The sequence below is a fragment of the Micropterus salmoides genome, unplaced genomic scaffold (assembly GCF_014851395.1).
Source record: "Micropterus salmoides isolate LMB-PRFRI ecotype aquatic unplaced genomic scaffold, ASM1485139v1 Ms_hic_scaffold_13, whole genome shotgun sequence".
Lineage (NCBI taxonomy): Eukaryota > Metazoa > Chordata > Actinopteri > Centrarchiformes > Centrarchidae > Micropterus > Micropterus salmoides.
In genome coordinates this window covers 17,989,052-18,002,012 of record NW_024040374.1, presented here as the reverse complement: position 1 = coordinate 18,002,012, position 12,961 = coordinate 17,989,052, and the positions used below count along the sequence as shown (strand labels likewise).

The 12,961-nt window shown below is 41.0% G+C and overlaps 1 protein-coding gene across 2 annotated transcripts in view; it reads right to left on the bottom strand.

Moving 5' to 3' along the window:
• Positions 1-12,947, bottom strand: part of osbpl9 (oxysterol binding protein-like 9) — a 30,923-nt gene extending 17,976 nt beyond the window's left edge. For both annotated transcript variants that reach the window (XM_038715916.1, XM_038715917.1), the window contains exons 1-3: positions 12,801-12,947; positions 11,418-11,468; positions 7,916-7,994 (exon numbers count right to left, since the gene is read on the bottom strand). In XM_038715916.1, the coding sequence (XP_038571844.1) occupies positions 7,916-7,994; positions 11,418-11,468; positions 12,801-12,911 (241 nt within the window). In that variant the 5' untranslated portion in view covers positions 12,912-12,947. The remainder of the gene's footprint in view (positions 1-7,915; positions 7,995-11,417; positions 11,469-12,800) is intronic.
• Between the last annotated feature and the right edge of the window lie 14 nt (positions 12,948-12,961).

Sequence of the window (12,961 nt, the reverse complement as noted above, 5' to 3'; positions counted from 1 at the left end):
GTTTGCTTTTTATCTAAATTACCTTAACCTCATGTTCAGGGCTGAAAAGTCTACAATCATGTATGTATATGCAGTTTCACAAAGATAACAACCATAAGCTTTATTTGTATAGCCCTTTTTATATATTAGATGGGCAAAAAATGTGCTTTACAACTTAAATAACACCACAAATAAAAACACAGACAATAAAGTCCAATAAGAAAATAAAAAGAAACAGTACAGTGTTAACTTCCTGGCTGAAAATCAAATGCAGAAAGATGTCTGATCCATATATTTCATATGGCACATACAATTCCATAAAGGAACATTTCAGCATTTTGGGACATACATCTTAAGCCCCCTTTCCACTGCATGGTACCAGCTCAACTCAACTTGCTTCTACTCGACTTAGATGAGAAGATACTACTCTCATTTCTGTCTGTTAATTATGAAGCTAGAGCCAAAAGCCAGTTAGTTTAGCTTAGCATAAAAACTGGAAACAAGGGGAAGACAGCCAGCCTAGCTAAAAGGTCATCAAACTGAATAGGTAATAAAATCCACCCAGCAGCACCTCAACAGCTCACTAAATAACACATAATATCTTGTTTGTTTAACCTGTAGAAAAACGTTAAAGTTTAAAAACAACACATTGTCTTTTAACGGAGGTTATGTGCTGGAGTATTTCTTGGATGGGTGCAGTCACTTTCCAAAGTGTCTGTTGGTTGCCTGGCAACCTCATAGCGATGACAAAAGTTAGAAAATTATTACGGCAAGATATTGTCCAGCACATAACCCTGGACAGAGCCAGTCTAGCTGTTCCCCCTGCTTTGGGAATTTAAGGGTCTGATTTTTCATATTTACCATACGGACAGTGGTATTAATCTTATCATCTCATACAACTAAAACACAAGGAAGTGTATTGGCTAAAGTTATTAAAATACTATTTCTTTAAATTACAGGAATGAGCAAAGCTAGATAGGCTAGGGCTGTGCCTAAATATCAGCTTGGAATTTAGCATTTATTTAACTGTGCTACTGTAGAAAACAAATCTAAAGAAAGGTAGCTTTCGTATGATTGATGTAAGTACTCAATCAGAATATTTAAGGGAAGCTAGACAGGTCTCTACCTAAATATAGTACAACATTTATTTATCTGATTTAAGTCAGGCATTATCAAATACATAAACACTCACATTTTTAGAAGATAAAAGTAGTACTCAAAGATTGAGTTTTGGTGCGCAGTCCTATTTATGATAGTGATGGGTTAATCAGCACCAAAAGAATCAATACTTATATGATCATTGTAAAAATGAGGAGTAAACGCTTCTTCAGAGTGGCATGGCAGTTCTGATTCTCGCCTGTTTTTTTTTTTTGTTTGTTTTTTTTGGATGGGGTCCATGTGTGAAACGGAGCTGGGTAAGGCTATACCCCAAGGCGCCATCTACACTACTGCGTTTTAGTTTATAAAATTAATTAAAACAAATACGATCTCTGTCCACATCAGCGTTTTAGCTGAGAATAGAACTGATCTCAGTCTACACTAAAACGACTGAAAACGCACATCTAGTGGGCGTTCACGTACACTGGGCATGCGCGTGCCGGTGTACACATGAAGCAGATGGTCCATTCTGTAGTTACAGAAGATTTGACAAAAGAATAAAGAAATGCAGATGAAGAACCACACCAGATTTTATTTTGCATGGACCAATTACGAGCTGGGACTGTTACTGAATGTAACAGGGGAGTTAAAAGTGACTGTGGTGGCGGAAAACAGACCGGGAGTCGTCACAAAGTAAATACGGAGACATGCAGAGTAGCTACAAATGTGGGCTATGAGTTTTATTTGCACAGTACAAAATATTTTAATAAAAATACCCTGTCAAAAACTCTGTCAGCAACATCGTGTTTCTACTTTGCATGACTTATGAGACCCAATCAGAGAGCCAAACGTGAGCGTCTGTGTCATTGTTTCTAATGTCCTCCGTTTTTGCCCGTCTTCACTAAAGCACTGTCCGGAGTTTCAAAACAAAAAACGGGGTCCGCAGCGTTTTCAAACTTCCCCGTTTTAGGTCTCGTTTTCACCATTTTAATCTGGACGCGAGGTGCAAACTAGTGTTGTAGTACTCGAGATTGGTCTTGGTCTTGAGAACGGTCTTAAGACCACTTTTTGATGGTCTTGGTCTCGTCTCGGACTCGACCGCATTTGTACTCGGTCTTGTCTCGGTGTCGGACATTGAGGACTCGGGATTTTTTTTTCAAGACCAGTCAATACCATAACTCTGATTTATTTATTAACATCCTTACTTTGATTGGATGGAAAATGTATTGCTTCAAATGCAACCAATAACCCTAATTAAAAATGTGTTATTATCATTAACGACTGTCCCCGCGATGGTAAGCATGGAAAAGTTGAATAAAGATGCTTATGTTGATTTCAGCTTAGTGTTTGTATGTGGCTGTTTTTATGGGAATGTGGATCTTTCAAATCCATTTGAGAAGTACCTATGATCTCACTTTACATTTTATTGTGTTTCATGTAATGTGGAGAACTGGTCTTGGTCTTGACTCAGTCTTGCCCTCCCTCGGTCTTGGTTTCGACTTCGTCTCTGCCCCTAATAGTCTTGGTCTTGTCTTTGTCTCGATAAAATCTGATCTTGGTCTTGACTACAACACTAGTGCAAACGCAGCAAAAGGTCTCCGTTTTAAAACGAAAACGCAGTATTGTGGATGGGGCCTCAGAGCAAAGACAGAGAACAAACAGACTGCCAGTGACATTAAACAGTGACCCAGTACAGACCCTGACATATGCAATACGCACACATGCACAGCAAAGTGCCAATGGCATACAGAGATACCATATTTTGTCCTCTGCCAACACATGGCCAGGACTGAATCCATCCCGCAGGTTGTAGCATGTATGCAAGTGTTCATAGACTGTATTTTAAAGTATTAAAGGTTTTTAACTTCTTGCATAGAAAGCAGCTTTACTGCATGTAGAAGATGGCCACCACAGTCCACAAGAACTATAACTCTAAAAGGAGTGAAAGAAGAACTTAAGATATATGCCACTGAATTAGCTGGCAAACTATATCCTGTGTAAGAGTCATTTTTCATAGAGGTGGAAACAAGACAGTACAGCAGATGAATGGCTGCGCTAGCACAGAGGCTGAGCTGTGCTACAGCAGAAAAGCTTTTAAAGACATTAAAAGGCAGCCGAAGCTCAAGCCAATCCACTCAGACAGCGCCTCACTGCCCTCTCACTTTCTCCTCAGCCAAACAGACTCTCCAGAGGAACAGATTACTGCGGCTAATGTTGTTTGGCGCTATTCATGACACAGGAGAGGTAGTAGCAGGGTCATTTAACAAAAATCAAATGCTATATCTGTATGAACTGTGTTGCAAGTCCAATCTTTGTCCTAATCTGTGGCTCACATGTACACCATGATTTATATTCCCAGGTAGATATAAGCAGTTAACCAACTCAGCAAATCAGTTAACCAGCAGGCCATAAGGCAACAAACAATGTAAGTCATGACAGTCATCATGAACTTCCTTTGTTTACCCTACCACTGTGGGCTCTGATGCCTCTCTGCCAGAGGAAAGCAGAGAGTTATTACAAGAACAAGCACATAGAGGTGATACAGTACTTTACACCACTAAACTCCAACATATCCACTTACACTTACTTTCCTAATAATTACAGACAGAACCTGACAGATATTGGATCGTGACCTAGGACAGATACAGTAAACCCCAGTCCAGCTGCAGTTATGTACCCTAAAGTCCACATTGGAGGTCACCTCATTTCCAGCATGGGGAAGTGATGCCAGACAAATACATTTGCGATAAAAAAAGTTTGATTTTTCACGACACAGAATGGCAAAACAAACCTGATGTGGATGATAAGATGGGTAGAGGTGCAATACCAAGAGGAAAACCAACTAATATCTTAAAAAAACATACTGAAGGCCATCGGAATCACAAATTTTCTGTGTGACGTACAGGACTGACAGTGTAGAAATAAATTAAACCATCATGCAGAGAACAATTAGAAAGGTAATCTAGAGCCACTCAGTACTGTTCAGAATCTAAGGCATTATTTTACTAAAAAAACTGTCACATACCTTACACAAAACTGCAATTACATATTCCCGTTTTGGAAGCAGGATTACAAATGTCTCACTGAATTGTAGTGATCCATTTGCTCCTCATCTCTTTAGCCTTAAGTCTGTTAAAACATATGCCCGAATTCTTTCTCAGACCATTTATCCAGTCAATGGCTAAACAGCTCTTCATCATTCTCTTCACACAGTCTACTTGATTTTCATATTTTAAGTATATTTTAGCGGTTGACGATGGATGGAAGTATATTTTAGCATTTATTCCATAGTGTCAACTAAAGTAAAGAGCTAAAAGGAAATGAAGGGCATTAGAACAGGCATGTAAGGACACTGCAATTATGTTGTGTCCTAAACCCCCTGGCTAGTAGAATGGCCCTTTTATTTTGTTTTTATTTATACTGCAACTGCATTCTAAAAAATGCAATGAAACAATTTATATAGGATATACGCCATCATATTGGCATACTGCTGGCATCAGCTTATACCCACATGAAAAGTAATTTTTGGTCTAATTTTTGGTTTATCTTTTAATGCGGATACCTTATAGTCACCTAGACTGCATAAAATGCCATCAAAGACAAATTAACACACTAAGCTGACAGCATCAGTGGTTTATTCTTAACCCAAGGATTCTCCTCCCATCTCAGTGGCCAAGGTATCCAGTTGCAAAGATTTCTCATTACAATGCCCAGCCTCTTCCCATAATGCTGCTCCTCCTTTCTCCATAATGCTTCTGTGAATTATTCATCCTTCCCCTCTTCTTTCTCCTCCTCCTATTTTCTGACAAGCTGCTTAAATGTTTCAGTATGCTCCAGCGGGAGGACAGAGGACCTGGTGCTCAGGACTGCAACCTGTCAGTGGCAGCTACACAAATGTGGTTTTGAAGAAAATGCACAATTTCAAGATGAATATAATGTGGTGGGAAGCAAGTATCTTTTCAGTACTTTGCTCATTTAATCTATGATTTAACTGTGTGGCATAAATTTAAGCTGTGTGTGATCATCTTTTTAACTAAATACACAAGTCCAGATGCAGTCCTGAAAGAACGCAAAAAAGGTAAAAAATGATAACTAAGGTGGGACATTTAAAAGGGGATGAGAGCAGACAGTGCAGGTAATATTGAGGTGAGGAAGGACCCTGGAAACAAGGGAGAGAGCATGCACGGGGGTCTCTCAGCCTGGACCGATGCTTCGGGCAGTCAGGGAGGCCTGACAAAGAGGAATGAGAAGACGAGAGATTGATAGCTAGTGTCGATAAAAGGAAGCAAATGAGAGAAGAGAGGGGGAAAGAGGAAAACGGGAAGCTAAAGGGCTCTCAGGCAACTCTGATGCACCGCCGGGAAAGATGAATAATGGATGCTTCTCTAAATAGAAAGACAGAACAGAGCTCCACTCTGGGCTAGCACAGCGGCTGGCCGGCCGGCCGGCTCAGAGCTACACTTCAACCTTTGAGATACACCTTTTCATTTTCACACCATAGCATGAAAAACACTTTGACAATGAGCAGTGTATCAGCAGGTGTGTTGGTCTCAGTCTATAGTGCATTTTTTTAACCCTTCTTAGTCTTGGCAGTGATGCTCTACCCATCATACAGTCTATACCTTACATACATATATACACAAACACACACACACGGCCACATTCAGACACCTATGTGACTGCATAACACGCTCTGACCAGGATCGTTTTACAGCAACAGAGAAATCTCCTCCTGCCCAACATCCTGTGCATCTCTTGATATCCAAACTAACAGCTGATGTATACAGAATCTCATGCTCAGCACACATTAAGTGCCAATTTTCGACCCATTTCTCCAGTGGTGATACATGAGATAGTACGGTACAGTGCTCTCCTCTGGGTATCTGGAGAGAAGATGTGTCTTCTAATGACATTTCATTGCTTCCTCTCAAACAAAAACATGATCATCTGGGTCACAGTGTGCTGCATAGATTCAGACTGTCCTGTGCAAGGATGCTGCTTTCAAAGATAATTTATTCCCACACTGCTGAACTAAAAAAGTAGAATTTTGATTCTAATTGTTTATAGGTCAAGAAATGTCTAACATAAGAATAAGATATTTTACAAATATCTTGTAGTAATGCATCATCATATTGACACACATCTTTGTTGTCATCGTTTCCTTTTCATGCAATCTTTACACCCTGCCAGAAATAAATTTCTGATTGCATTAATTATGGTTTTTGAATAATGCTCTTAAATTTGGACTTAAAATTTATTAATAATCATTCTTATACATTGCTGCTGTTCTCCTCATCGTCTTGTCTCTCAGACTCAGGTAATTAAGAGAATATCCAACAACTATAATAAATCTAATGAATGCAACTTTAACTCACTGAGGCATTACAGCCAATTGGCAAAGAATTAGATTAACTGTGGCACAGAGAGTTCCAGAATAAATCAAGACAATGATATCTGAGCTATTCTTCACTGACAAAGACATCCTGAGGGGAAAAAAAACCCTAAGATTACATCATTGTTTAGCCAAAACCAGCCAAACCACTTAACAACAGGACAAACACCTGTAACAACAAACATCCTTTTCTAAACACACTTTACAAACATTCGACTGATTCAGGCCACCGCACACACGCTTGTCTCCTTAAGAATACCTCACGCCAGCAGTCTATTTCATGCTGCTCTGAACTGCCCTTGAACCTCCATAACAAACCAATACACCCGAGAGCTACAGAACGTACTGCTCCACCCTAACTGCACATCCCAGAAGGCAAACAAACGACGCCTCCACTCGATCCTTTTGCCTGGGACTGGCATGCATGCGGATCATAAGACGTGCACGGTTTTCTCCTTACCCTTCCGTTTGTAGAACCACAGCATACAGCTTCGGAACACAGACATGGGAGAGGGCATGGAGGTGGTGAGAGGGGCGGGGGGCCCATGGACTGTGGCTGGTGACCCTCAAGAAAGCAGGTGAAGGGGGGTGGGGGTACCGGTGATGAAGTGTGGGGGGTCTGGTGTTGGCAGTGGGAGGGGAAATGGATACAAATAGACAGATGGAAGGACAGAGATGAAGGAAAGGTGGAGGAAGTTAGTTAAAGACCTGGTGGAGTGATAGACTAAAAAAAGGGGTGTCTGCGGTGTACTGGACTGGACAGCTCCCTGTCAAAAAAGAGGGAAGGGTTGGCAAGACGGGAGGGGGGCGATGCCGTAGCTGGGAGCCAATCCTGACCCTATGGAGTGAGTGGTAGGCGGATAGCGAGCAGTGGCAGCAGCAGCGGCGTAGCGAAGGGTGAACATCGGCAGCAACCAGAAGAGACCTGAGCTCAGCTTCCACCTCAGCAGTATTCCCTTATTATTCCCAGAGGCTCAACTGCAGAGACACACAAGCAGCAATCGTTCTCCTCAGCCACAGTCAGGAGGGCAGAGGAGGGTGGGGGGAAAAAAAAGCCTTACTTGCTCCTTCTGTTCCAGAGAAATCTGTCTAGCTTGCAGTGGAACAAATCTGCAGAAATACGCATCAGTCCAACTTCACAAAGCTTGAAGAGGTTCCACAGGAAGAGAGAAAAAGCTCAGACGCACACAGCACGCTTTGACAATGTGTAGATGCCTATGTGTGCATGTGTTTCCTGGCATTAGAGCAGCCCAATCCAAATCTTTAAAAGGTGGGGGGAGCAAGAGAGAGAGAGGGAGCGAGCGAGAGAGAGAGTGAGAGACAGAGAGAGCGAGAGAATGAACAGCAGGGATGGATGGAAACGAGATCACAGAGAAAGAAAGCCAGTGATAGTAACACAGAAGAGGGGGCATGAAGAGAACAAAATTAAAAGGGGTTACATCTTACCTTGGAAATGGAAAGTCTTCTGGTCCACAGTGATGGTGAATGTGCTGTCGTCCTCGTCATCGATGCCGATCACAGCTCCCTGGGCAGACAGAGAGAGAAAGAAAGAGAATGGGGGGGGGGAAGCATGCAGTCAGACAGCGGGACACGTCATACTCCACTTTCCATTTCTGTCCTCATGCCCTCCACATGTTCCAGCAGCCCCTGACTGACTCTCTTTGGTAAATTACCCTTGGTCCATCCCCTTCAAAAAGATCCTCTTGCGTTCACACAATCCCTCTGTGCTTCTCTCTAACACACACATCCGAGTGCAGCCTTTTGGAACATGGGAAAGAAGAAGGGAGGGGAGGAGGAGGTGGGATTTGGGAGAGCGAAGGAGGAGAAAGGCAGTGAAGGGTGGAGAGAAACTGACACCGGGGACCAGCAGCTAGCAGCAAACAGGAGGAGAGGAGAACTGCAGAGAAATGGCCTGCTGGCTAGCTGGGACATTTGCACCTAGCAACAGAAACAGGCTGTGTGTGACTCATACAACAAACCTCAAATAATAAAAACAATAACAACTACAGGGAGAAGATGAAATACTATAAACACCTGTAAAATATCTTGCAGTCCAGTACAATAGCTCACCATAAACAACCACTTTTAAGAAACTCTACCCAAAACAATTAACATTATGATTAATTTAATAATTTTCATAAAAAATTTCCCTTGTGTTATAACATTTCCTTAAATAGTTTTTGATAGATAGTCGCTCCACATGAAACAACGAAAATGAAAGGGGCATCGTCTCTGCCGCTGTCCACAGAGCGTAGCCAGTTTCTTTGAAAAGATCTGTGCCATATCTTGTCATGTGCTATAGTAATGAGGCTGCACAAATAAATCCCACACGGTCCACTTGGGATGTTCTCAGAAGTGACTCCATGCTTAGTTTTGTTCTGAACTATAAAAGGTTTTGTCAGATATAAAGACAGGTAGGTAAATGAATAAATACAAAAATGCTACTACTCTGTCTTTATAAATGTTTGTACAACGGAAGCTCAAAGACTGAGCAAGTTAATACAATGATAGATTTTTTTATTTGTGGATGGAGTATAATACATTGAGCAGTCCTTCACGGGTGGTGACCGTTGCAGACAGAGAGGAAAATAGGATTTTGATATTGAATGCATATATACCGGACTGTATGAAGAAAGAGATTAGAACAGATTACGTGGCTCACAATGGAGATGCATTATACTACATGATCTGATTTCTAAAGTCATTTTTAATCTTTTGAAATAACTGTGATAATGTACATTGCTGTCATTTCATTATGTACTGGAAAGAATGTCTACTTCCATTCCATTGTCCACAGTAATAGTATATAGTTCAGTATAGTAGTATAGTATCTCTGGCCTTATCTCTCACCCTGTCAGGTTGAAACCAGTCAGCATCTTAAACAGTCAATATGTCCAACTATTTTCCTTGCTCTGCCTAAGATGACCAGAAAGTATGACCACATAAGATACCGCACAGATTTTTAACAGTGTCACCAAAAACTGACACACAAAGGTAATGATTTGTTGAAGGCTAGTGGACTAATGCAGTTGGAGTCCACTATTTTTTTTAAAGTTTTTTTACCTTTAGACATGGGGCAACTCTTACTCTACAGAGATTGAATGATATGACTCAGTGAAAAACGTAGTTGTCTTGTTGCACTTGAAAATAATCCAACATCAACAACCAGTATAATGCTACACCAGATATTATGGCTACCTGCATGACTGGTTTAGCAGGACCACAGATGGACGAAAAATACTGAAAATGTCAGCTCAGCATTTGGTATAATATATGATACGGGCATCAGGGTTTGATATAAGCACTTTTTAAAAAACTGAAAACAGACAGGGATATTTAAACGGTGTTGACAAGTTTAATAAATGATGATTTTTAAATTTGTTGAGATGTTTTCATATTTAAAAGCATTTTTTTCTTCTGTAGATCAGTGTAAATCATAATTACATCCCCATTCATAGATTCAAAATACAAGTCCAAGGCAAATAAATACTTTCAATACCCGCTGTAATACAATAGATAGGGTTAAATTGATAAGGATTCATTTATCTGCTCCATAATGCATATCGTCAAATTAAAGTATTGCAATAAATTCGTTGTCACATTGCTTGAACCCTAACTGAAACCTATTACCCATGACTACACACCCATAAAGGTACTTTCAGGAGACACTTCCTCCCTTCAGTGAGAGCTACCAAAACATGTTCAGGGTGCTCTGCAAGCCTTTTGTCCTAAAACAGGTGTGGTGGCATAAAACATGGTTTTTGCCATGGCTTCTGTGAAAACGCATGAGAAACTTCACCTCCTTGATTTTAGGAGGGCAGGTACAGGATCAGGAATTGGAGTGCTGCTGGGGGTAAATAATTAAAGTTGGGAATTTGGGTGACAAATGTTTGCCTCAAAAAGGGAAAGAGTAACAAATGTTTCCTCAACTTAAGTCAATGTACTACCATTCAGGTCTTGCACTCTGTTGACAAAGACAACATCTTCCAGAAATGAGAGTCTTTCAGTACTATTGTAGGCTCAGTACCTGAAAACCCTACTGCAATAGAAATCCTCCCTTCCTACTGTTCTACCCTTATAAACACAGATAACATAGTAGCGCAACTGCTGCCATCTAGTGGACATGGCTCAATAATAAAAACTAGGGCTGTCCCCGACTAAGGATTTACATAACATTAGTCAAATCTAAATCGTCAATCCTGCCAATAGTCGACTGATAGTCGAACCATGTGTGTTTTTGTGCACGGCGATTGCGTGCTGGGTTAGGGTTGGGGGGACTACTTAAAACGATATAATATTCTCTATGTGGTTAATCAACGGTGATAAATTATACGAAAGTCCCGTGAGGTGCGGACAACTTGGCACAATACCAGCGAAGCTGGGGCTGTCTCTTCAGCAAGTGTTCATCTTCTGCCACTACACACATAAACCCTACTCCTAAACATGCACACTGATGACCCAGGGTTAGGATTACAATTTTGGATTTATTCACACACTTTAAAAAAATTATTTTTTAAACTGGTAGTTCTATGTAAAATCAGACATTGAGCACCCCCAAATCGCCAAAATGGCGTGATCTTGTTTTGCTGCGAAGCTTCGACTTTTAGATTGACAGTCGAATCAGGATCCGCCCATCGAAGCATTGAGTCTTCGACTATTAGGGGTCAGCCCTACTAAAAAACGCATTGTAAGGGCAAACGCCTTTACTGGGAAAGCTAAACAAGTGTGGCTGCAGTCAGCTATTGACTGGTCTGTTGAACTATTCCAACAAATCGGGCAATTAGTATGTCAGATGAAAACTACACGTCCCTACATATAGTGAACCAGCCCTTTATGTTTCAAACAGATTGCCCTCCCAGTCCTACGCTGAGTGTCAAGCATTAACAGAGTGCATTTAATTTAAGATTTAAGTCAAGATTTAACTGTCAAAAGAATCTGAGAATCTTACCCTAAGTCGCACACATCCTCTTCTGGATCCCCGCATCATCTTGTCCTTTGACTGTAAATCAAGCAACAGATTTTAACAGGGTTTCATACAGTCAGTATGCAGGGTACGGTAGGGTTTTTTTTAAAACTCAAGTTTTTGTCCTATTAAATTAACTTATCCATTTTGTTATAGAACAGATCAGCTGCAACTAACCATTGTTATTGTCAAATATATGTCAAAATATTCAAGAACAGAAAGCGACATATTCGGAGTGCCTGTTTTGTCGGACCATCAATACAAACTAAGAAAGAGGAAAAGCAGCAAATCCTCCCATTATAGAAGCTGAAACAAACAAATGGTTGGCATTTTTGCTGTGAAAGTGACTATTGATTAATTCATCATCAAAAATTGCTACTCCAGTCTTGCTCTGCTTTAACGGGATATTCTACATTTTTCAGATTCAGGACTTTAGCTTTCTCTCGAGACTACTTTCTCGAGCAAAATGGACTTTTTCACACCTCTTCATCTGTGGCTTTCCCCTGAAATGTAACTACAAAACTTCAGGTTTATTCTCACAGCTAATCCTCATCTAGCACTATATCTCGACAGGGACTACTGTCATACATACTATCAAAACAAAACCCTCCTTCAGTCAGGGCTCAGGGTAGTGACTGCTACGAGGTTTTAGCTTTACAATATAGAGTTAATACACCGGAAAAAACGATTAACGTTACTGTACTGCCCAGTAAATAAGACATTTAATGCCTTAAGATTCTGTCAACTTTCTGAGAGGAGTGGACGGCTCTTAGTTGTTACCTTCCTTACAACTTGTTTCATTAGAAGCGACACATAGGAGTTTCTAGACTGGTTTTATTTTCGGTATTACTAATCAGAGTATTGAATTCATAGCAACGGGATAATCTAATCAAAATCTAACTAGCAGCCACTGTCTCCTCCCGCGGTGTCCTGTTAGCTAGCTAGTTATTTGGCTAGCAAACCGGTGAATGTGGGACTCATTTAACTACCGGGGACAAATGTCATCTCGCAAGGATACACAATTCTGTCTCTCTCTCTCGCCCAATGCTGTAAACTATTACCAACAATGTTTGACAAGTTCTGTATATTTCGGCTTTTGGCTTTGCTAGCTAGCTAGGTAGCTGAAGCGGAAGTGTGGAAAACATACTGTCATCGGATTCGTCAGTTGGTCTTGGAGGACGGTTGGTACTGGCTAACGCAAGGATCTGTCTCGGAAGAGACTCGCCTCTTTGTGCCAGCTGAGTCTCCCAACTCCTGACAAACACAAGGCCCTTATCCCACTTGTGTTTGACAACCAGCGACAACTTCTACAATCTAACCTCTTTAACAGATCAGTTCAGTATTTACATACTGTGGACATGAACGTACCGTGTAGTATGAGAGTAAGCCGGCATTGTAATCCAAAACGAACCAACGATACTGCCAACCTTTCATAACGTTTGTCCATTTGCTTAGCGGCCCCTCCATGATGGACGCCATCTTTACAATAGGCTACGACTGGGGAGGAGCCGGATAAGGTGTGGGCAGGC